Here is a 21,673-nt window from a genome sequence, read left to right as displayed (position 1 = left end):
AAATCACTTTATTTTCAGCAGCTCTTCCAAAGTCCTTAGTCCTACTTCCTAGCTCCAGAACTGCCTGTAGAACTAGGCAAGCCTGAAAAATGGAGGAGCAAGAGGTCCTCTGTGGGATGGTACTTGCTGCCTGCTATACAGATTAGGTAAATGTTGGTCTACACTAATCATTCCTGATGGTACTGTAATATTAATTAGGGGTAGGATTTTGGTGGCATTTCTCTGCAGGCCAAAACTCTAGTGTGGACACAGCTATACTGGGACAACTTATTTTGTTTGGGGAGCTGGTTTGAGCTATACAAGGAGGTATAGCTATAAGTAATGGTAAGGTTATACCACTACTGTTTTCTGTGCCTTCAAACCTTTTCTGGTACACTGGAACCCAGATCCTGTACAGGACTAGGTTCTCTAGCCCTCAGAAGGATGATAGTTTGGAAACCAACTGGGTGCTATCCATAGCCATGTCAGACAGTGTATGGGACTGCTGAGTAGGACAGCTGCTTCTCCAGTCAGCTGAGTGGGACACTGGTGAGCTGCAGCTGAGTGAAGAAGCAGTGCCCTTGGAAGTAAGAGCTGCAGCAAACAAGTCTTGTTCTTTGTGGCTAAGTAGAGACAGTTAAAAAGCCCGAAGTTGAATTGACTGAGTCTTTACAGGTTAGTCTAAACTGTAGAGCTTAAACTGAGAAACAATTGGACAGACATTCACTTTTGATTCAGGAAATGCAGCCACATGCCTGCAGTGGCTCAGGCCAGAAACCAGGAGGTGCTACAGCATGGCTCTCTGGCACGTAGCCAGCATGAGCTGTGAGTTCACTTCCTCTTCCTGCTGGCCCCAAGGTCTCTGGGATTTGCAGTCCAGAATTACAGCAGCTGGACTCTGCAGGGTTGCTCATCACCTCCTCTTCCTGCTTCTAGGTGTCTCTGGGATTTGTAGTCCACAGTTGCAGCCAGCAGTAAGTTTTTAGCAGGGCAGGGCAGGGCAGGGCAGGGCAGGGCAGGTAACTGGTATTCTACTGTATAGATCTGCTCCGAATCATTGGCCCCTCCCCTTCAAGAATGAGAAATAGGAGCTGGTGTCCAGCCTGGACATTAAATGCCCTGTTTGGGCATGGTTGAGTGTGGAGGGTCAGCTCCTCTATTTCACAACCCAACAGAGAGCACAGGCTGGAGCAGCATCAGTGTCTCCTGCAGTCCTGCTTCCCTTCGGCTCTGATCCAAACAGCTTGCTTCTCTAGCGGGGCTATTGCATCTCTCTGCCCCTTCAGCCCTTTGTCACTGGCCTGAAACTCCCAGTGAGGCGGCTGGTAATATCAGTGAAAAAGTGAACCCTGAGTTGTAAAGAGACGTGTTATCTAGTTGACCAGAGCTCCTGGTGAGAGGGCTGAGCAAGCTGTTGGGAGAAAAATTCATAGTTTAAAGATCTAACACCCCAGTGCCTCTCACCATGGCCTGGGGAAGCTCCTCTCCCACTTTCAGGCCCCACAGCGGGAAACCTAGGATTTCAGGCTGTTATATCCTGGCTTTCCTAAGGTAAAAAAAAAAAAGAGCCATAAAATCCTCCTTTAGAACAAAACCAAAAAGCCTTTTCAGCTTCTTCCTTTGTACATTATAAAAGAGCAGAGGGAGGCACAAATCCTATTCTCTCGTCCTTCCCCTCTCTTTGTTCATCAGAAGAAGACTCGCTTGTGAAATAAAAATAAAAAGTGAAAGAATGAGCCCAGGGCAGGGACATGCATATGTTGTCACAAGGCTATTTGGGATGAGTTAAAACTCCTCCATCTTTGTATTACAGAGGTGCAGAGAGGCTGTGTTGTACAAATGCATGGGCAGGGGCAGTCCCTGCCCTGAGGAGTTTGCAGTCTGAGGCAGATGGATGGTGGGAGGACAAGCGGAGGTGAACTGCCTTGTCCAGGGCCACGCAGCAGATCCGTAGCCTTGATCCTACCAGCAGTGGTAGGGGGAAGTAATTGCATTTGGAATAACAAGCAGCGGTTGGCACAGGGAAGCACTGCTAGGGAGTCTCCCGGCTCCCCTGGTATTTACTAAACCTGCGGGGCTGCTGAGAGAAAGTGGGGACCTAGTGATGTGCAAATCACTTGAGTAAGATGGCCAAGCAGGAACGTCACCTGGTCCCTGTATTAAGCACCTGGTGATCTACAGCCACCAACAAACAGCCTGTTCTCTGCTTGCTTAGGGGGCCATGAGCTGGAACAGATGCAGCTTATTCTGGAGACGATCCCCGTCATCCGTGAGGAGGACAAAGAGGAGCTGCTCAAGGTGATGCCCAATTTCATCAACAGCACCTGGGAGGTGAAGAACCCTTTGCGTAAGCTGCTCCCTGAAGTGAACAGCGAAGGTACCGTGGCTTTAAGTTCTACTTTGGGACCATGCTTGTGAGGAGGGTTTGCTTATCTGAGGAGCAAAAGGGATCCACCTCCAATTGCAAAGGGACTTCCAGAGGGTCTGGAGGGAAGAAGCTTGCGTCTCATAGCTCACGTCCGCACATCTTCTATTATTGTCCCATTCCTGATCATTTCCTTTACTCCCTCTCAGCTGGTGGGAGTGACAGGGTGTGTTTGACCCTGGCGTAGTGCTGTACTACTGCTGCATAATGCCCCTGGAATGATCAAGTGCCTTATGATTTTTAGTGCTTTGCATACGTATATCACGCTGACAAGGCACCTCACACTCCCTCCAGTGACAGGTCAGCAGCAGGTATACCTGCCTGGTCTGGAGCAGCGATCCAGGAATTAACTGAGCAATTGTCTCCACGCTGCATTAATTGCCTTGCTTCTTTCCTACTTGGAACAATGTATTCATGCAGAATTAGGGAATAAGTCATTTCTCCCCATAACTATCTTAGGTATCTCCCTGTATGGGCTAGAATCCTGCAACGCTCTGTCTTTTTAGTGGGAGGCAGAGCATGCCTTCAGGGCCTCGTGGCCTGGCATGACTCCTGGGAGCGCTTCAGCCCCTTCCAGCACAATCATTTCCTTCCTGAGTGAAGGCTACAAAATATTTCTGTCTTGGAGCCTGAGGCCTGCAAATAATGGGCTTCAGGACCCGTGGCTTCAGCTTCTGCATTGGCCCTGGGAGCAGCAGCAAAACTGGTCAGAGACGGCAGGATAGCTTCAGGAGCATCGGCATAGCACAGCATGCCACGGCGGCCTCTGTGCCTCTGAATACTAAGTAACATGCTCTTTGTGTTTCTGCTTTTCCCTGGGTTGGCCCCAAACCCCTGCTTGGCCAAGCCTGCTTTGTGGAGCGTCCTTTGCATGTTTGCTTTGCTCTGACTGCTGTATTGTCAGTGTGGCTGATGCTGTGTGCACCGGCTCTGCAAGGAAGAATATGCTTTGATAGGGGTAAAGTGGCAAAACTGAATGTGTAAACCAGCATGACTCTACAAAGTACTCCATTATCTGTCGGTATCAGCAGTGGTAGCCATCAGCCTTCATTATCCAGAGTCCAGGTCAGTCATGAAATACTGAGCAGATCATTATTATGGGAAGGAAGGTCATCTGCAATGCTTACATAGTTCATTGACAGTTTCCTGTTTAAACGACCTGAACGATGGATGTACTATTGTGCAGTGGTCCTTGTTGGAAGCCAATGACCTTCTGAAACTATTGATTCCTTCATAATTAATTAACCCAAACAATGAAATAATCCAATGAGAGACAAACATGCCTTGGTTAATATTTAAGCACTGATGCCACAGGTATCAGCGTTCCCTTCCACTGACTTCCTCTGAAGTGTTAAACCTTCTTGTTAGAGCACAAAGAAGTAGCTGGATCAATTTCCATATGAATTGGAGTACTGTATTATTAAAGGTCCAGTAAATGAATACTTCCTGGTTTTTAGTATAAAGAAGATCTGACCAGAAAAATAAGGTATGTCCCTATTTTGATTGCCTGGCATTTACAGGACTGTTCTGTAGACATGAGAATGCTCAGAATAAACCAGATATCCCTAATAGGGATCAATGTTTTCACCTTTCCCATGTGAAAGGAAGTGTTGAGTTGGAAAAATCACAAAGAATCCTAGACATTGCCATTTTTATTTTATAGACATTTTAATTGCACCATAGCTGCTCTTTAATCATAGGTATTTATGTGGGTTTAAGGAGCTCGTGCTTGTAGTTTCCAGAACAACTTTAGGAATACAGAGGTTTTGAAATGTTAACCTGTGGAATAACTTCATGGTACTAATCAGCCCAGGCACTTTAAAGACTTTACTGTTAATGTAATTCCATCCCAAGTGCACATGAAAGTTTTAAATCAGTTTCTGGATGTCCCTGTGGTACCTGTAAGAAGCTGTGCCTGCAAAATGGGTTTGAAAGCATGGAACTGAACCCTGTAACACATTCAAATTCAGCAAGTCCTGCTGTTATCCCTGCTTCAAGGCACCGAATTACAGAACATGGTGACAAGCTACTCCAATCACCCATAAATCAAATGGAAAGAAGCCCATTGTCTTGTCTGAGCAGTGAACCAACACCCCAGTGTTGTGCGTTCTGGTTGTGGATCAGAGTCTTGACTATTTATAACATTTGCTCTCAGGGGTATAGCACCGTCTCTGTCACTTCTGCAGTTTTTGTTAACTGATACAGGAATGCTCCAATGCATGAGCATAACTCCCAGGAGGGGTAAGATTGATGAGTGGGCATCAAGGACAAGTGAGTCTCTGCATTTGATGTACATGGGTCATAAGCTTTGATTCCTTTCATATTTTGATGATGATTAATATCAAGCAGATGTGTTGTTGTGGACTCATGGGACCATTCCTCTGCTAGTAACACCTACTTTGCTTTTGGGTAATTAATGAACCTGTTTCCCTGCAATCCACAGCTATTGACTTTCTGGAGAAGATACTGACATTTAACCCCATGGATCGATTAACAGCAGAAATGGGTCTACAGCATCCTTACATGAGCCCCTATTCCTGCCCAGAGGATGAACCAATTTCACAGCATCCATTCCGGATTGAGGATGAGATCGATGATATCTTACTGATGGAAGCCAACCAGAGCCAGATGTCAAACTGGGACAGGTGCAGTATTTGTGGCTTACAAGGCTAGACACAATCATGCACTCTTCTAGGGCAAAACTGTTGACTTGAACTGTATTGCTGTGACCTCTTGTTATGATGCAGTAATACATTCTGCAAAACAAATGAGATGATTATTTATTTAACCTGATCATCTAACTCAACTACCAAAGATTTCCAATGAGATCCAGTTTTGACTTAACCTATGTTATTAATTGCACTCTTTTCTGCACTTATTATACTGTCAATGTCATTGACTTCAGCTGATTTGTCTCTCTTTAAGTGACTTCTTTTCTACTTTCTATCATTGACCCCAGTGCTACTTATTCTAGCACACTTTGGGGCCAGGTCTAATGTCATCTTTCAAGGGGCATAAACCTCATATAGGGCTACAGATAGTGGGTCTGTTGATGCCTTCTTTGCTGAGGGGAAAGGTTGAAAGGCTGATCTGCTACAGAACAACATACCCCAGTTTTGTGGGTATAAAATGTGGAACCCCTCCCTACCTCTTGGTGTATTCACCTAGCTGGGAGCCCATCAGTGGATCCAGGCTCCCAGCTGCAAGGGCACATGGTGATTAACTGGTTAATCACATCTTAAGTGTAATGTATGGCAGGGACCTTGGAAACACTCATGTATGGATCCTGCCACTGCTCAGCAGACTTGCATTGTGGTCAGTTTTACTGCTGCTGCTACAAGTGATGAACCTGGTGATACCAAGTGTACAGAACAGTTGCTTGTAATCTCCCGGGGTTTGTGATTTTAATTTTAGGTAGGGCTTCCCTGGTTTTCAGGTTCAAGGTCTAGGCCAGGGCTCCTAAACTCTCTGCCATAGTGGCTGTTCTGGAGCCATGGACTCTCAAAGTGCTGGGAGTCAATCCCATGGACACTCCAGTGTGTCTCAGAGCTGGAGACCGCTGCACTGAGGCTGTCTGTAGACATTTATGAGGAGATATTTCAGGCTTTGGGCTGAGTGAATGAGCATTTCCACTTGCCAGAAATGAGGTGAAGGAATCTGGGCCTTTCTAAAGGGACATGGTTTCTAAGAAACTAAAAGTTCCCAATTCGCTCATCAGGCAGAACCACATATATTAAGGGTGTGTGAATCATAGAGTTATTTTCTATTCAGTGTCCAGCAAGAAGCTACTTATACTCATAAAGCACTGTGTGAAGTTTCTAGGCAAAGGATGGCTTTAATTTAGCTGTTGTATTATTCAGGAAATATTGAGCTAGAGTAGGGTGGTTGTTACTTCTGAAATCAGCCCTGGTCTGACACGTGCTAGAATACTGTGTCCATTAGGGGTGTCCACAATACGAAAAGGTTGTTAACGAAGTGGAGAAGAGGGTTTAGAGAGGAGCCACGAGAAGAGCTCAAAAACACGACTCTTAGTGATAGAGCCAAGGGCCATGTCCAGATGAGCGTAGCCATGTAGGATGTGGGGCCGCAAACACATCTGTGGCACCACATACCGCGCATTCAGATGTTCTCTGCACTACAAAGGAGTGCTGCCTGTGTGTGTACTGCTCCGCTTTTTTTTTCCTGTGGGTTTTTTTGACCCCAGTGATCAAAAAATTCTGCAGAAAAATAAATGTAGAAGTACGCTCACGGGCAGTGCATGCCACTCAAAAATGGAGCTGGGCTGCCCGGAGCCATGCTGTGGCTGCCAGCCAGGCTGTGCACAGCAGAATCACCACTGCTGCAGCCCTGGAGGGCCCCCAGGACCCCAGGTAAGGCTGCTGGGGCTGGCACAGTGCTGGCCCCAGCCTCCCCTGCCACCCCCAGGGTAACTTGCCGTGCGCCAAAGCATTCATGGCACAGGCATTCCCTGGGGGCACGTAGTGGCAGTGCAAGGTGCGTTGTTGCTATTTGTCCCTGGGGAACCAAATGCCCATGCTCATGTGGACACAGCCAAGGAGCTCAATCTGTTTAGCTTAACAAAGAGTGCATTAGTATCACAATGACTGAAGCTCATGTGAGATAGGTACTGTTTTGTATTGGTAGCTGCATGGCTGGCACTGTGTGTAGGCTAGCCATCTAGTATTTACCTCAATGCTGTCATGATTGTGCTGCTCCTCAGTACCACATTTAGCTAGGTTAAAGCTAGCTTTGGTTGGTCTGTATGAACTACAGAGAGTGCAGCGAAGATGTATTCAAGGAGAAGGTTAAAAGTGGTGAGTTCTTTGCAGTCTATTAAGTATCTACATGGGAATAGAAGTTTGAAAGTGACCTCTTCGGTCTATAACAAGATCTGATGGCTGGAAATGGAAGCTAGACAAATTCAGGTGCAAACCAAAGTGCAATTTAACAGCAAGTGTAATCCACCTTTGAAGCAGCCTCTCAAGGGCTGCAGCGGACTCCAGTGGTAAAAACTTTTTAATCAAAATTGGATGCTGTATCATTCAAATGGGAATTAATTCAGAGAAGTCTATGTCCTGGGTTAAACAGGATCCCACACTGGGTGATCCCAGTGGTCCTACAGTCGTTTCATAGGACGCATCTACACATCGCCATATGTTGACATTGCTATGGCACCGTGCTTTAATACTTCCTTTTGCAAGTCCTAAAGCACAGTGCAGTAACCGCCTGTGCTGCGCCATGCGTGCGGTGCATGGTTGGATTTCACTACTATGTTGCTGTAGCAGCACGCTAAAACGGGGGGGGGGCCACTATGGTGACCTAGCTGCCAATCCCATGTAGACCCATGTGATTCCTACATGACTGTAGTGCACCATATGGTGATGTAGGGCAATGTGTAGATACACCCATCATGTATGAATGTCAGCCAGCAACAAAATTGTCTCTAAAGTTGTTTTCTTCCAGAAGGCACAGACTTGAGATAGCTGCTGCCAGTCCATTTTAAGACAGACTAGCCATAGTTTGGGAATACTTTATAAAAATATTAAGACTTATAAGAGTAATGATAGGTAATTTGGTTTAGGTCTTCTGATTCGCTTAGAGAAAGGGCTTACTCTGTTTTGTAGTTATGATGTAATCTTCTCAGTTTCTGGATGATAGTTCCATTCAGTATTGTCATGCATTATTTAGCTCTTGATATTTTACTATAATTACAGTTAGCAGGGGTTAAACACGGTCTCTTTTAATCTTGAAGATGGGCCTGTCCAGAAGACAAGGGTAGAGTTCAAGTAAGCCATAGGCCCCTAATTCTACTTCCCTTCAGTGCCCCTACCATATCAGAGGTGAGGCCCATTGGCAGAAGGCAGCTTTGGAAAGCCTGCAGTACTGTTGCCTGTCACATAACTGTACAGGAGCTAAATCTCTAGACCTGTCGATTCACTACACTGCACCAGCACTCAGAACTAATAATTTAAGAAATCCCTTGTTCAAAGTTATTGCTCTCTCTCTCTCTCTCTCTCTCTCCTTGTCTGCATGAACAAGTATCTGGGGTGAAGCTGGCTAAATTAAGTAAATTTGAAAGCCCCACTAATCATGCTTTCAGGGTAAACCTGCCTGTCATAGGTCCTTTCCCCTTATGGTCACTGAAGCAGCAAATCAGTATCTCAAGGTCACTTTGTCACTCCTTTATCCCTTGGCTTTTATGCTTCCTGATATGACACACACTGAACAGTAGCCATGACTTAGTTCTTTCACCTAAGTGATATAAAACCAGTATATATTATAGCACAAGGCCAAGGTTTTCTCAAGTGACTGGTGATTTTTGGTTGTCCAAATGTGGATCATCTTAAAGGAATCTGACTGCCAGAAAGTGCAAAGCACCCAACCCCTACAAAATGAGTATTTTAAAGGTGTTTCAAACTAGGCACCTGACCACTAGTTGCTTTTGAAAATGTTTGTCCAAGAATCTGATGTTTCAAGTGAAGGCAGTTTGATCAATAGCTACATGAAGGGACTGAAAATTGGTTTCTATTTGGTTTCTCTTTCTAGCTTTGCCTCTAGTTTCTGGGAAATTATTTAAACAGTCTACCTTTGTATTTCATGGGAATTTATCAAGCTCTGATTAATTGTTACTTGTAAAGCACTTTGAGATCTTTAGATAAAAGGAAATGTAGCAACATAAAGATGAAAATAGCAGCAGTAATAGCACTAATATCTGTCTTAGCCTCTGCTCCTACTGAGGATGGGAGCCATCAGTTAGTTGTCTGTCTACCAACAGAATGCAGTGGGGTGGGAATGGTAGTGTTGGTTACTAACAAGAGTGTCTTTTATAGGTACCAAGTAAGTCTCTCTTCTGATCTGGAATGGCGACATGATAAATACCATGACATGGATGAGGTACAACGAGACCCAAGAGCAGGATCTGACTCGCTTGCCGAAGAAGCACAAGTTGATCCACGCAAATATTCTCAAAGCAGCTCAGAGAGGTTCTTAGAACTATCACATTCGTCGATGGACCGGGTGTTTGATGTAGATTATGGAAGATCATGTGATTACAAAGTAGGGTCACCTTCCTACTTGGACAAACTGCTGTGGAGGGACAATAAGCCCCATCACTACTCAGAGCCCAAACTGATCTTAGATTTATCCCACTGGAAAAAAGCAACTATAACACCCGCAACAGAGTTAGCACTGGAAGAAGAACCATCCAACCTCTTTCTAGAGATAGCTCAGTGGGTGAAGAGCACTCAAGCAGGGCTCGAGTGCCCCAGTCCTCTTCCAGAGATGCAAGAACGCAGTCTGCCACCTTCTCCTCACCATCACCATAAAGAACCTAAGGAGGTAAAGAGTGAAACAGACCCTCAGTTTGATTTGGATGTCTTTATCTCTAGGGCACTGAAACTTTGCACCAAGCCTGAGGACCTCCCAGACAACAAGCTCAATGACATCAATGGAGCTTGTATTTCAGAACATCCTAATGAGATTGTGCAAACAGAGGTGTTTCAAAAGGAAAGGTGGTAAAAAATCAATCTCAAATTCACTGCTAAACTATTTTGTAAGGCTTTGATAACATATCTGCTACCCAGTGCTGAACAGTAAATACAGTTTGATTGGTCACTGAACATCAGTTTCTTACAGTACACTGAATGCCTTTTTTATGAAAAGGCGAGCACAAAACACAACCGCCTTTTGATGCCTTAGAAATACACTAAAAGGAATCAAGAGGTGTGAATGAAATACTGAGTTTCTTATGCTGCCTTAACAATCTTGCCTTGTAATCTCTGGGACCAGTTTGGAACTTAAATGTACAAAACAGAGATGACTGTACATCATTATAAATTTACAAACAGAGATCAACTCAACTTCCTTTTTTTATATAGTATCCTAAAATAATAAGGATGAAAGGAGACTTTATTATTGCTGGATATGCCCCTTTTTTGGCAAATTCAAAATAGGCTGAACCAGGGGATTTCTTTAATGAAATCATCTGAATATTGTCTGTATATAGAGGAGTAAGGTCAAGGGGTACCTTTTAACTGATTATTCCTCTGACCAAATTCTGCCCTAAATTGTTTAAAGAAAAAGAACTGTTACATCCTTGTAATCCATTGGCAGATTTTGTCCATCAGTCTTGAAAATACGTCTGCATGAATGTTTGTACGGAGAAAAATATTGGTTAACAACATGTGGGCAATCTTTTTTTCTCTGTTGGAAACCAGAATTTTAACTAACAAGCACGTTTCTTGAATCTGGTTCCTCTATTTACAAGTCTTTCCTTCTGTGATTCACATGTGGATCAGAAATCCTACAAGACTGATGCCTTATCTGTGGTAGGTGGATTAAAAAAAGATAATACAGTGAAACCTGTCTTAAGCAACTGTCCCCAGGACCAGCAAGTATCAGCAGTGTTGTTTTGGCAGGAGAAGAGTACAAGGAGGTGGGGAATTCACAGTTATAATCTTAATTATAGCATCTGCTGGCTATGTAACCGTAGGCAGTTCACTTCTCCACTATAGGTTCTCCATCTGCAACACAGATATAATAATACTTACCTTACTTGCACAAATACTGTGAGACTGAATGACTTAAAGCTTGAGCAGTGCTTTCAGCAGCCAAAGCACTGGTTCAATGCAAAATTTTGATACCCGTTCACCTAACAGAAATGGCTGGTCTTGGGCTAAAACAAAGCCACATTAGAACAATTTTAGATACATTCAAGTACTGGCTTAAACTAATGGGTTGGCTATTGAAAATGGTCCTTTGTGCATACTGTACAGCAGGAACATGCTTGAGAAACTTGTCTCCTAACTTTTGGTCTGGTAGCATTAGATTCTTACACTAGCAAAATTCCCAATTGGCCATAATCACATTTGAAGAAACAATCAGATGTCTCCAAAGTTCTTTGCTTTCAGCTTCCCTGGCAGGTCATTTTATCAAGATGGTAACTTTGTAAATAAATATAAACATGGCTGATCTACTGCAAGTTCTATTTTCATCCACACTTCCTAGCACCTTAATAATTAATCTGCTAACTAGAGTTTGTATATCAAAGAGATGTTATATTTAATCAACCTGATCAATTTTTTAAAAAAAATTGAAAACATGTAAATAGTTAAGTGTCTGCAAAAGAAACATGCATTTATTGTCATTGTGCCATTTTGTTCTTTAGCATGGTGACATTACTTTTATTTGTAAAAGGTACACGACTGTATTTACTAACTCAAAGTTTCCTATTTCACTGCTATCACGTGCAAATTATTTCTACCTTTAAAAAAAAGAAAAAAGATAGTCTATTAATTATTAAGAGATGCAAAAGAAAATCTTTTGAGAGTTAGGTGAAAAACTAACAGCAGCATTTAATACTACTAACCAAGCTTTTTATTATGGTGGTATTAGGATTGCGATACAGGTTTAGCTTTAGAAGAACCTTTGCTACATGTTCAAGACCTGCTCAGCTTGCTTGTTCTTATTGTTGAGAACTTACTGAACATAAGCTGCTTTAAATACCGTTACTCCAGTTGCTTAGTAGAGTAGGTGTTGAGGCTGCCGGCTGACTGGGTTGAGATGCAGGTGGAAGTCTCTGTTCAGTCAAGGTAAAAAAGGCATCTGGAAGGCAAGGAGAGCGATTCACTGAGACGTGTAAAATCCTTCCTGACAAAGAGCAGGGTGATGCACTGGTTCTGAGAGCTGAGTGTTTGGATTTTCTACTTTTACACTAGATGCAATACCCTAAAAGGAGAAGGGAAGAAGAGCCAGGAAGAGCTCAGTTAAGGTGTGTTATAAATTAAATTAGCTATATACCTCAACAAAAGCTCAGCACTTTTACTCATGAGGTGCAAAATGCACTTGGAATAAGTGGATGCTTCTGCAGTGTGGCTGCACCAATGTATGTCAGATGAATTTGGCCCATTTGGTCCGGATGAATAAGCAAACTAATGATTCACTGCCCTTGTTCCTACCCACAGCTTATCTGTGTGCCCACCAGCAGTCCAGGAGATTCTGAGATAGGCCTGGCACGCGTCCCCTCCAGTCCTGTGGGGTGCAAAGTGTCCTCCGGTGCTAGTGAAGTCAGGAGTTGAGTGTGCAGGGCCTAGGAGGAAACATGCAAAGCTTGCAGCAGAAGGCCCCAAGTAAGACGAGAACATTTGGGGAGCGGAGGAGTATAACTAGACTGTAGGATAATGCAAGCTGCGTGAGAACTAACCTTAAAAGATAGAGGCTGTCAGCAATTATTTACTACTGTTGGGCTAAGCAACAAGATTTACTGGCCTGAGAAGTTAATATTGATGAAAACCTGTCAGTATTTTTCTCAAGGGACAATAAATCTTCATGTTCACTGAAACAAAAACCTACTTCATATGTGAAGAAAAATGGGAGAATCTCTTTGCTTTGGCCATGAAAATGGCATTTGTCCTTTGAAACTCCCCTTCCAGTGGGGAGATGGAGTTGAGGGCCAGAAATAAAAGCTGAATATTTGTGTCACAAGAAGTAAATAACTATTTTAATGGAGTTCTTTGCAGCTACTCAGGATTTACATTTCAATTTGTGATCTGATCAATTAACAGCTTTCCAAATGTCAGTATTAATGACCTGTAAGTGGATAAACAATAAAAAACTCTAATTTGTCACACGATTGTTTTCAGCCAGTCACAAGCCAGGGTTTTTTCCCTGTATGTAACAATAATAAAATTTAAGGTCTGGGTCTTCCCTGATTTGACAACGTTTAGTTATTATTATTATTATTTATTGTGGTATGGTTTGAAACACATTACAGAACTTGGTTCTAAATTTATTCTGTAAATGTCATGAATACTACTGGAGGCTTTGTAAGAAGCTTTTCATCCATAGCTCTGACTTAATATTTCTGTAGCTTTCTTGGTTCAATGTGGTACACAGTCTGTTACAAGAAGTAAGAATCCCCTGATGCACAGAGATTTGCCTTTGGGTTATTTTGTGTTCTACAAAGGAGATATTGAAGCAGAACGATGTGCAGGTTCACAACCAGGTGTATTATTTGTACAAATAGTTTATTTGAGTAATTGCACATATGTGATTTCTATAGATCTGTTCTTCCTCTTCTTTTGAGTGAAACCCCCCCTCCCAGGTTATGGATTATTTGTGAAACGAGCCCTAACTTTATTAAACATGCATGCCATGTTATTGACCCCTGAGTCACAAGACACCCTCTTGGCAACCCAAATGGAAGAAGGTCCCATACAGGTTGCATACCATACAAAGCCTTTGGTGCCACCCATTAATGACCAAGGTGAGGACAGGAGCTAAGTACAGACATTTGCAGGGGTTAGGGGGTGGTTAGATCAGGTTAAAAATGGCCACCTGATCTAACTTAGTTTGCCCAGGGTCAGACCTTACACTTAGACCCCAGTTAGCACGTCTACACATGCCTCTTTTAAGTGGGTTTAGCCTAAAATTGCCATTTTTAAGGCACATTAAGGGCACGTGTCTATACGTGCATGCCCTCATTGCACCTTAAAAATGGCAGTTTAAGGCTATGTGAACCTAAATTTGACACCTGCATGAAGCAGGTATCATATTTAAGCACGAATTGCCAAGTTGCATTAGCACACATGTAGATGTGCTAATGCCCATTAATGTGGTGTGCGTCAATGGATAGACACCACTTTAAAACACATTATCACGTCTGTATGTGCAATAATGCAACTTAGCTATTTGCACCTAAATTTAATGCGCCTTAATGTGCATTAGCATGTCCACGTGTAGATGTGCGCCTAAATTGCCTTAATGCAGCTTAAGCTAAGGTGCATTAAGTTTAGGCACGCGTAAGTATACGTGTAGACATGCCCTGTGATGGAAAATCAGTCTAAATCCATAACTGTAAAGAAATTCTGTGCACACAGACCATTCTACAAATGGTGGAACCCGGTCTAAGATTGACCTTGCTCAATATACCCTCAAACTTAATCGATCTATGTTAGTCGAGTGCACGGAACTTCAGTACAGCGACCTGTGCAGCCCCAGGGCTGGGAAAGCCCAGCAGCTTGCCCTATCCCCAGGCCTACACTTTTCCTACTTGCCCCCCTGGCACTGGGCTATTTTTAATCCCTGCCCCTCATTCCCCGCTCCGCAGACCAGCCAGCCAGCCCCCCCGGCCACCCTGAGCTCCCTATCCTGCAGGGGCTGCTCCGGGTGTTGGTTTTATCATCATTTGCCACTGCTGGGAGCTGAGGAAGTAAGTAACGGTGGTGGGAAGGGCAGGAGGGTTGAGGGGATAGGTTCTCTGTGAAGGTCAGAGGTGCTAAAAATAGCCCTTGGTCCCACCCCCGCTTCCCAAGCTCCCCCACAGATCCTATGAGTCCTCCTAATCCTGCCAAACCCTCCTGGACCCCAGTAACCCCTTGCAGACCCAGCTTGCCACCTAATTGTTCCTGCAGATCCTGCAAACCCCTGATTTACCTCCTCCAGCCTGCTTGGCCCCTCATCCCCTAAATACCCTCCCTGCTAGGCCTACCTTAGTTTGAGCTGCCATTTTTTAACATGATCTAACCTCCCCCTAAATCCCCCTGGATGTTTGCACTTAACCAGGGAGTCTTTCTTGCTTTAATTTTTTTGTTAAGGTTCTTTTGAATTGAATATCGTGTGTAGGTGTGCTTTTATGTGTGGGTGTGCGTGGGGGGGGGGATTGAGTAGAGGGATCTCCCCTGGGGTGAGAAGGGGTGTGGGGGTGAGTGGGCAGGAAGGGTGGGAAATAGAAAGTGCTTTCTTATTCCTGGATGTAAATGGCAGTTAGGAATCCTGGTTGGGATTGTCTGGAGGGTTTTTAGACCGGAAAATGGTAGTTGAGGGGGCGGGGGAGTTGGAGTTCCTGGGTTTTGGGGTGGTGTTTGGGGACGTTCTCTCTTTGGGCTGTTTGTTTGTTGCAGGTTGCTCTGAGCCTTTTGGATAGGGCAGGATATAAATCTAATAAAGAAATACATTGTATTGGTTCAGGTCCCTGATTGGATGGAATAGTCTTCATAAATTATAAATTACTTCTGCTTCCCTCTTAAATGATATTTGTGTTACAGCAAATATTGTTTGGTCTAAATCCACAACAGAAAATTAGCTCCAGCCTTGCAGTGCTTAACTCTTCGGTGTCCTGTTGCCTTGGGGAATCCACAGCCCAAAGCCTGGAGTCTGTAGTCCAAAATCAGGGTGAAAACAAAGGGCACAGACAGAAGTTACATTTGTTGTGCAATCAGCCCCTTGAAAGTGCTTTATAGCCATGCCCTGACAGCCCTGACTGCAGAGTCCTTTAGAAGTGCTTGATCCTGCGACAGCCTGAACCCTCATTAGATGAGGGTTCAGATAAAGGCACTCTAAAGTAGAGCACTTTCGTTAACATCTGTAAGCGTGTGCTGGGATTGGAGCTGGACTGCATCAGTGCTATCCTCAGAATGGGAGAGGGAGTTTCATTTGGGGTTTGCCCACCTGTGCTGGAGGGTAGGGGCATGGATTAGAGCTCCCTCAAGGTAGAGGGGTCCCATTCTCCAGCACAGGCTGGGCATATCCCACACCAAACTCCCTCCTATTCTGAAGACAGCACCAGAGCTAGGAGGGGTTGGGGCAGACACGCAGCCACTCCAAACTGGAGCTTGATTCTCCAAGCCCCCCACACCCAACACTGAACATCTCTTAGGTCAGGGAGGATGCTGTAACTCGTTCTGCGAAATGATAGGAGTTACAGTGGGGAGCTGCATGTCTGTCAACACCCTAAAAGTTGAAGTTTTCCAAGGGGTGCCTTGACTCTATGAAAGGGTGCCTAGAGTCTAAAAAGCTTTAGAACCACTGCTGTAGGGATTAAAGTTGATGGATTAGACCGCTGATGATGATTTGTATCTTTTTATTTTAAGACAAAGCTCATTTGAGCAACTTCAAAGCACCAAAACCTTTTGCAATTTGGAGGCAGAGCTGCTAAAATCCGAGGTATGTGGGAGGAAGATAAGCAGAAAGATGCCCAGCCCTTCTTCTTCCATTTAAGTGACAAGCTCATAGAAATCAGAAAAAAAATGGAGGTGGAAGGGACCTCAGGATGTCATCAAATGCAAGCTCCTGCTTCAGGCAGGATCATACCTGTCTAAACCATCCCAGACGTTCCTCTAACCTGCACTTAAAAACTTCCAAGGCCAGAGACTCCATGACTTCTCTAGGTAGTCTCTTCCAGTACTTAACTGTTCCCACAGTTAGAAAAGTCTTCCCAATATTTGTTGTAAATCCCTACCCTTGGGTATGAACAAACATACCTTTGTAGTCACTTTAAAAGTGAACGGGGAACTGCTCCTTTGGAGTGCACAGCAGCTGTAACATGTGAACAATGCTGTAGTGGTACATGTGAACTAAATCACTTGATCTTTGACCCTCCATGAAGCAGAATTGAAGCTGAAGCATTTTTGCTACACTTATATCTCTTCAGAATCACATATACCACCTCACAGTTGCATCATAATAGGTTACATCAGTATCCTTTGATAGTGATACGATTGTTACATCTGTCTGTACCCCTTGTTGCTGATTCTTCTTGACTTGTCTCCTGTGGTTGTGGTGAAGAATTGATCACCACCCTCTTCATAACATCTTTTTGTATTTGAAGACTCTTATTGAATTCCCTGCTCAGTCTTCTCTTCTCCAGGATAAATAATCCCAGTTCTTCCAAAATGTCCTCACAAAAGAAAGTCCCAAGGCAGGGCTCATGTCAGAACCCTGCAGGTTCACAAAAGAGATGTTCCTGTACCTCTTTCACGGGTGGGGGTCTGATCCAGCAGATATAGAACATACCAACCCCCTCAAAAAGCACAGCCAACCTACTTCTGTAGGTGGGGACAGTGATCTTCTTATACCCACTAGCCTAGTGTTCAGCCTGTGGCGGGTCAGTAGGGAGTGCTCCTGCATTGAGCCACCCACCTCACTGTGCCCGACCACCTTCCAGGCTCTGAGTGCCTCCTTGGGGGCACCCCACGTCTGGCCGACCCCCTTCCTGGAGCACATCTGCTAGCCTGGGGGTAGAACTGCCACCACCCAGGGATGGGCTTGATTCTGGCTCTGCACCCCCTGTGAAACACAGGCCTAGTAGACCTCAAGGGTACTTGACTCACTTCAAGAACTTGGGGTGCTTCCCTTAGTTAGAAGCACAAGTAGTGGTCTCCCTTAGTCAGTCAAACTAAGGGGACCCCAAGGCATAATCTAGACCCACTCCCAGTAAGTCTCCCACACTAGGTACAAAGGAGAACTTTACTGGTTACAAGGAGTAGGGTTGGAATTGGGTATGGAGTTGTGTAGTATCAGAGAAATCCCATAGAGCAAACAGGGTGGCTGGGTAGCCTTTGATCACACATCTGAGTTACTGCAAGCTATGTATCTAGCTAGATCTCAGGTAACTCACTCACAAGTATCATCCAGAGGCAGGTGGTGATTCCCTCTGGAGGTAGGCAGTTTCTTGATCATGAGGTTTTATAGAGATCAAGTTTCAGATGGTCCAGCCCTTCTCTCTCTCTCTGAGTCATCCTCATGGCTGCTGCCCCCTCCTTCTGGGCAGTCCTTAACTTATATAGCCCTTATGACCTCATTTACCTGGTCCAATGGAGGCCAGCACCTGTTGGCTGTCAGCCAGCCAATTTGAAATGCATCACTAGTTGCTGGGCAGACTGGCAATTCCTAGTTCCCCAGGGAGCCCAAGCCCCTCACCCAGGTATGTGATGCCAGTCACGTAGGCAGAGGGAGCAGGTTTCCCACCTCCCTCAGGAACGTATCCAGCTCAGGTTACCCAAAGAGATAGGGTAAGGTGTGTGTCCTCTGCTGGGCCCATCCTAACCAAATTGTCACAGAGCAGAGTTTTTGGGGAGAAACAGGGGTGACCTTCTGCCACACAGCCCACTTATCAAGGATGTGGGAGTCTTGAATTATAGGACAGGGGGGATTCAAATCACAGTGCTTGATCAGAAAAAGAATATGGAAATCAGGTAATTTCCATCCCAGGACAGTGTCCTTGCCACTGGACTCAGTTTCAGTAGCAGTAGTTTCAGTTGTGTCACTCTCCACAAACCACCGGGGCATTGGGTATCCCACCTCCGTTTTTTAAATACAAGAAGTAAATCCCTCTCCTGACTTAATACCCAACTCCCATGTACTACAGACAGAATCCCATTCTTAGGCTCCTAACTCCTTTCGAGTCCAGCCCTGACTGCTCTGCTCTGCTCTGCTGACCATCATTACACTCATGACTGCAATGATTTGTGGAGCATTGGCAGTGAGTCTGGTGGTGCATAACATACAGAGGAAAAGTTGATTCAGGCCCCAGAAAGCTCAGATACAGATGTCACTAGCTTCCTTTTTCTTTTCCTATACAGAGAAACATGTATGGTGAATTTCTAAGTCTTGGCTGTTCATTTTGTTCAGAATAAGCATCCAAAAATGGACACAGGAGACAGAGCTGTCTTGACAATTGGCCCTCCATGGTGCAGCAGACTCCCACAGGAAAAGAGCATGAGCAAGTGCATCTGGCAGAGGTGTCACTGGGCAGCTCTGTGCCTGGGGCAACAGCAATGCATAGAGCAGCGCCTCTTTCTGTGGTCCTGATTGTGATGGCACAGTCAGCTACTGCTGCCGTGGTGGTGATTTTTCCACTTCACTCCAACAGATGATGCCAAGGGCTGCTGCCCTGGTCTTCGCACCTCAGTTATGCTACTGACTTCAGAGTGAAATGTAAAACCTGCCTTTTGACTTAGCCTTACTAACTAGGCCATAGTGGGGGGCCTTAGATGCCATGTGAATGTTACCCAAACTGCCCCAGTTTCAGAATGAAAATTACACAAACACGTTTTCTTGGGAGATTTCTTTTGGTCCTTCCTGGAGCTGTGATGTTTTCATCATACGGTTTATAATATCTCTGCTTGAAATGGAATCGAATGAGAAGGCATTTGCTTCATGAAAGAGGATTGTAACAGTATGAGCTGCATCTAATGAAAATAGCTTAAGATTCATAGAGAGATAGTCTAAGCTTTACAGCTGTGCTAAAAACTCATTTTACGAAGCTATTCCTGAAAGCATAAAACCTTTGAAAACCCAAAGATCCTTTGCTCTCATCTTAGGCATATTTTGGCACAGAAGGGTACAACAGCTGGCGCCGCCTCCAACTTGTCTGTAAAGCTATAAACAGCCAATTATTAACACCTCCCGGCTTGCTGCCTGGAGGACAGGATGCAGGTGAGAAGGCCTGGAGTTGCAATGATGGAAATAAGCTGGGGGCTCTCCATGCTCCTTACAGATCAGCTGTTGCCATTTCATGCTGAACACAGATCATAAAATAAGCACAACTGGCCAATTACCCAAGAGAGCTGGAGGGCTTTTTCTCCCCTGCACCCTCTGATCACTTCTTTGCCCATTTCTCATCTTAGCAGAAATGCCCAGGTATATTTACTAACCCACTCCCTTCTTTTTTCACCCTCACTCCTCCTTTAGCTTGATATTTCATTGCAACGCAGTGATAGAGTAGGCAGCTCACTGGGCACACTGCGAGTCTATCAGTGTTGATGTCAGGTGCATCCCTGAGTTGAAACAACCAGCTCAATTCTATACGTCTTTTCTTTACAGTTATTACCATTGCTTTTCTAACTGTCTCTCTAAGGCTGTTCTATAGTGTCTAATATTGGATGAGCAATTATTTGGGCCTAAGAGCCACACCCCATGGCGAGTTTTGATGAACTGTCATGAACTGAGTCAGCAGCCGCCCCCTTGAAACAACTCACCAAAATGCCCTATGGGTCTGTAGGCAGGTGGGCGAGTGGGGAGCAGTGTTCAGGAGCAGGAGGGACAGGCAAAGCTGGCATCACAGGGCCGGTTCCCTGGATGGTGAAAGCTCCTTTGGGGAGTGGGGACAGGTGTGGGGAGGGGTGCAGCAGGTGGGGATGGGACTGCCTTGGCACTAGGTCCTGGGAGCTGGCTGGGGTGAGGGGAGGGAGGGGTGGGTGGCACGTGCATCAGAGCTCGCCCAGGTGGTACAGCCCACGGCTGCCCCCGTGGTGCTCTGCATGGGGCTGAGTCCTACCCGCTTGTGTTGGGGCAGCCCACACTGGGCTCCCACCAGTGCCCACGGCCCGGCCCAGCCGAGTGCTGTTCTGCTCCCCCGGTCTCCAGCTGCAGCTCCTGCTCTTGATCTTGCCCCTGCCATGCCACTCTGGGCTAGTGGGTGGGCAGCTTCAGGCAAGCAGCTCCTGCCCCGGCATGCAGGGCTCTGGCTTCAGCTACTGGCTGCCTTCCAGTGGAAGGTGGCTGGGATATGGAGCCCCATGCATTGGGGCAGGAGCTGCCCGAAGCGGCACAGCGTGGCAGGGGCAAGATCAGCAGCAGAAACCACTACTGGAGGTGGGGGAGCAGAGCAGCACCTGGCCGGCTGCAGTCACACCAGGGACAACCCTGGCAGAAGCTGCATGAGCTGTCTGGGGCTAGGTTGCAGGTGCTGGTGGGAGCTCGGCGCAGGCTGCCTGGCTAAGCAGCTGGGGCTTGGCCCCATGTGGAGTACCACAGGGGCAGCCACAGGCCGGACCGAATCGCTTGGAGGGCTGGATCTGGCCCACGGGCCGTATTTTGTCTGCTCCTGATGTAATGCCACAATAACTCAGTGTTCAACATGGATTGAAAAGAAATAGAAGAATTTTCATTTTGTTAATCTCTTCATCTGTCAGCCTCCTGTCCAATTACATGTGGAGCCCGGTGGGAATTGAAATCAGTTAGGAGTAATCAGCTGACTGCAGAAGAGGCAGAGGTGATGGGGAGACGGTTAATATTTCGTTCCATCAGCTTGAGCCAGTCACTCCAGCTGCCATCAGTGATAACAGGACAACAGGTGGGGGGTGCATGATGTGAAGTGGGCTTCACAGTGACAATGTGAGAAAATGAGACTCCCTTAGAAATGTACAATCAACAAAATATCTGACAGCCACTGTTAACTGCTTTGGCCCAGCTTGACTTAACTGGGCTGAGGAAAATACAGCTCCACTTCTTCTCCTACATGGTGGTTATACCAGACTGAAGAGCCACTGTCCCAACAGAGGGTTACTTATGAGTTCAGGGGTGTCAAACATATTATTTGCTCAGTACCTGGCCCCTACTCTGGGGTTGGTCCTCAGGGCTTTTGGCTGTGGTTAATACCAGCCCCTGCCGGCAAACCCAAATGCATTGACAGGCCAGATCCAGACCACGGGGCTTCTTTGCAGACCGGAAGATGCATGTCCTGCTGCTGGAGGGGGTGAAGGCTGCTGC

The 21,673-nt window shown here is 45.5% G+C and overlaps 1 protein-coding gene across 12 annotated transcripts in view; it reads left to right on the top strand.

The window, feature by feature from the left end:
- The window catches only part of MAPK4 (mitogen-activated protein kinase 4), a 146,626-nt gene extending 133,513 nt beyond the window's left edge, over positions 1-13,113 (top strand). For all 12 annotated transcript variants that reach the window (XM_019496044.2, XM_019496043.2, XM_059725282.1 and 9 more), the window contains 3 exons: positions 2,195-2,356; positions 4,848-5,049; positions 9,235-13,113. In XM_019496044.2, the coding sequence (XP_019351589.2) occupies positions 2,195-2,356; positions 4,848-5,049; positions 9,235-9,922 (1,052 nt within the window). In that variant the 3' untranslated portion in view covers positions 9,923-13,113. The remainder of the gene's footprint in view (positions 1-2,194; positions 2,357-4,847; positions 5,050-9,234) is intronic.
- The last annotated feature ends 8,560 nt before the right edge of the window (positions 13,114-21,673 follow it).

The sequence above is a fragment of the Alligator mississippiensis genome, chromosome 3 (assembly GCF_030867095.1).
Source record: "Alligator mississippiensis isolate rAllMis1 chromosome 3, rAllMis1, whole genome shotgun sequence".
Classification (NCBI taxonomy): domain Eukaryota; kingdom Metazoa; phylum Chordata; order Crocodylia; family Alligatoridae; genus Alligator; species Alligator mississippiensis.
The sequence above is the reverse complement of the archived record's forward strand: the minus strand, read 5'-3'. Positions and strand labels throughout refer to the sequence as shown.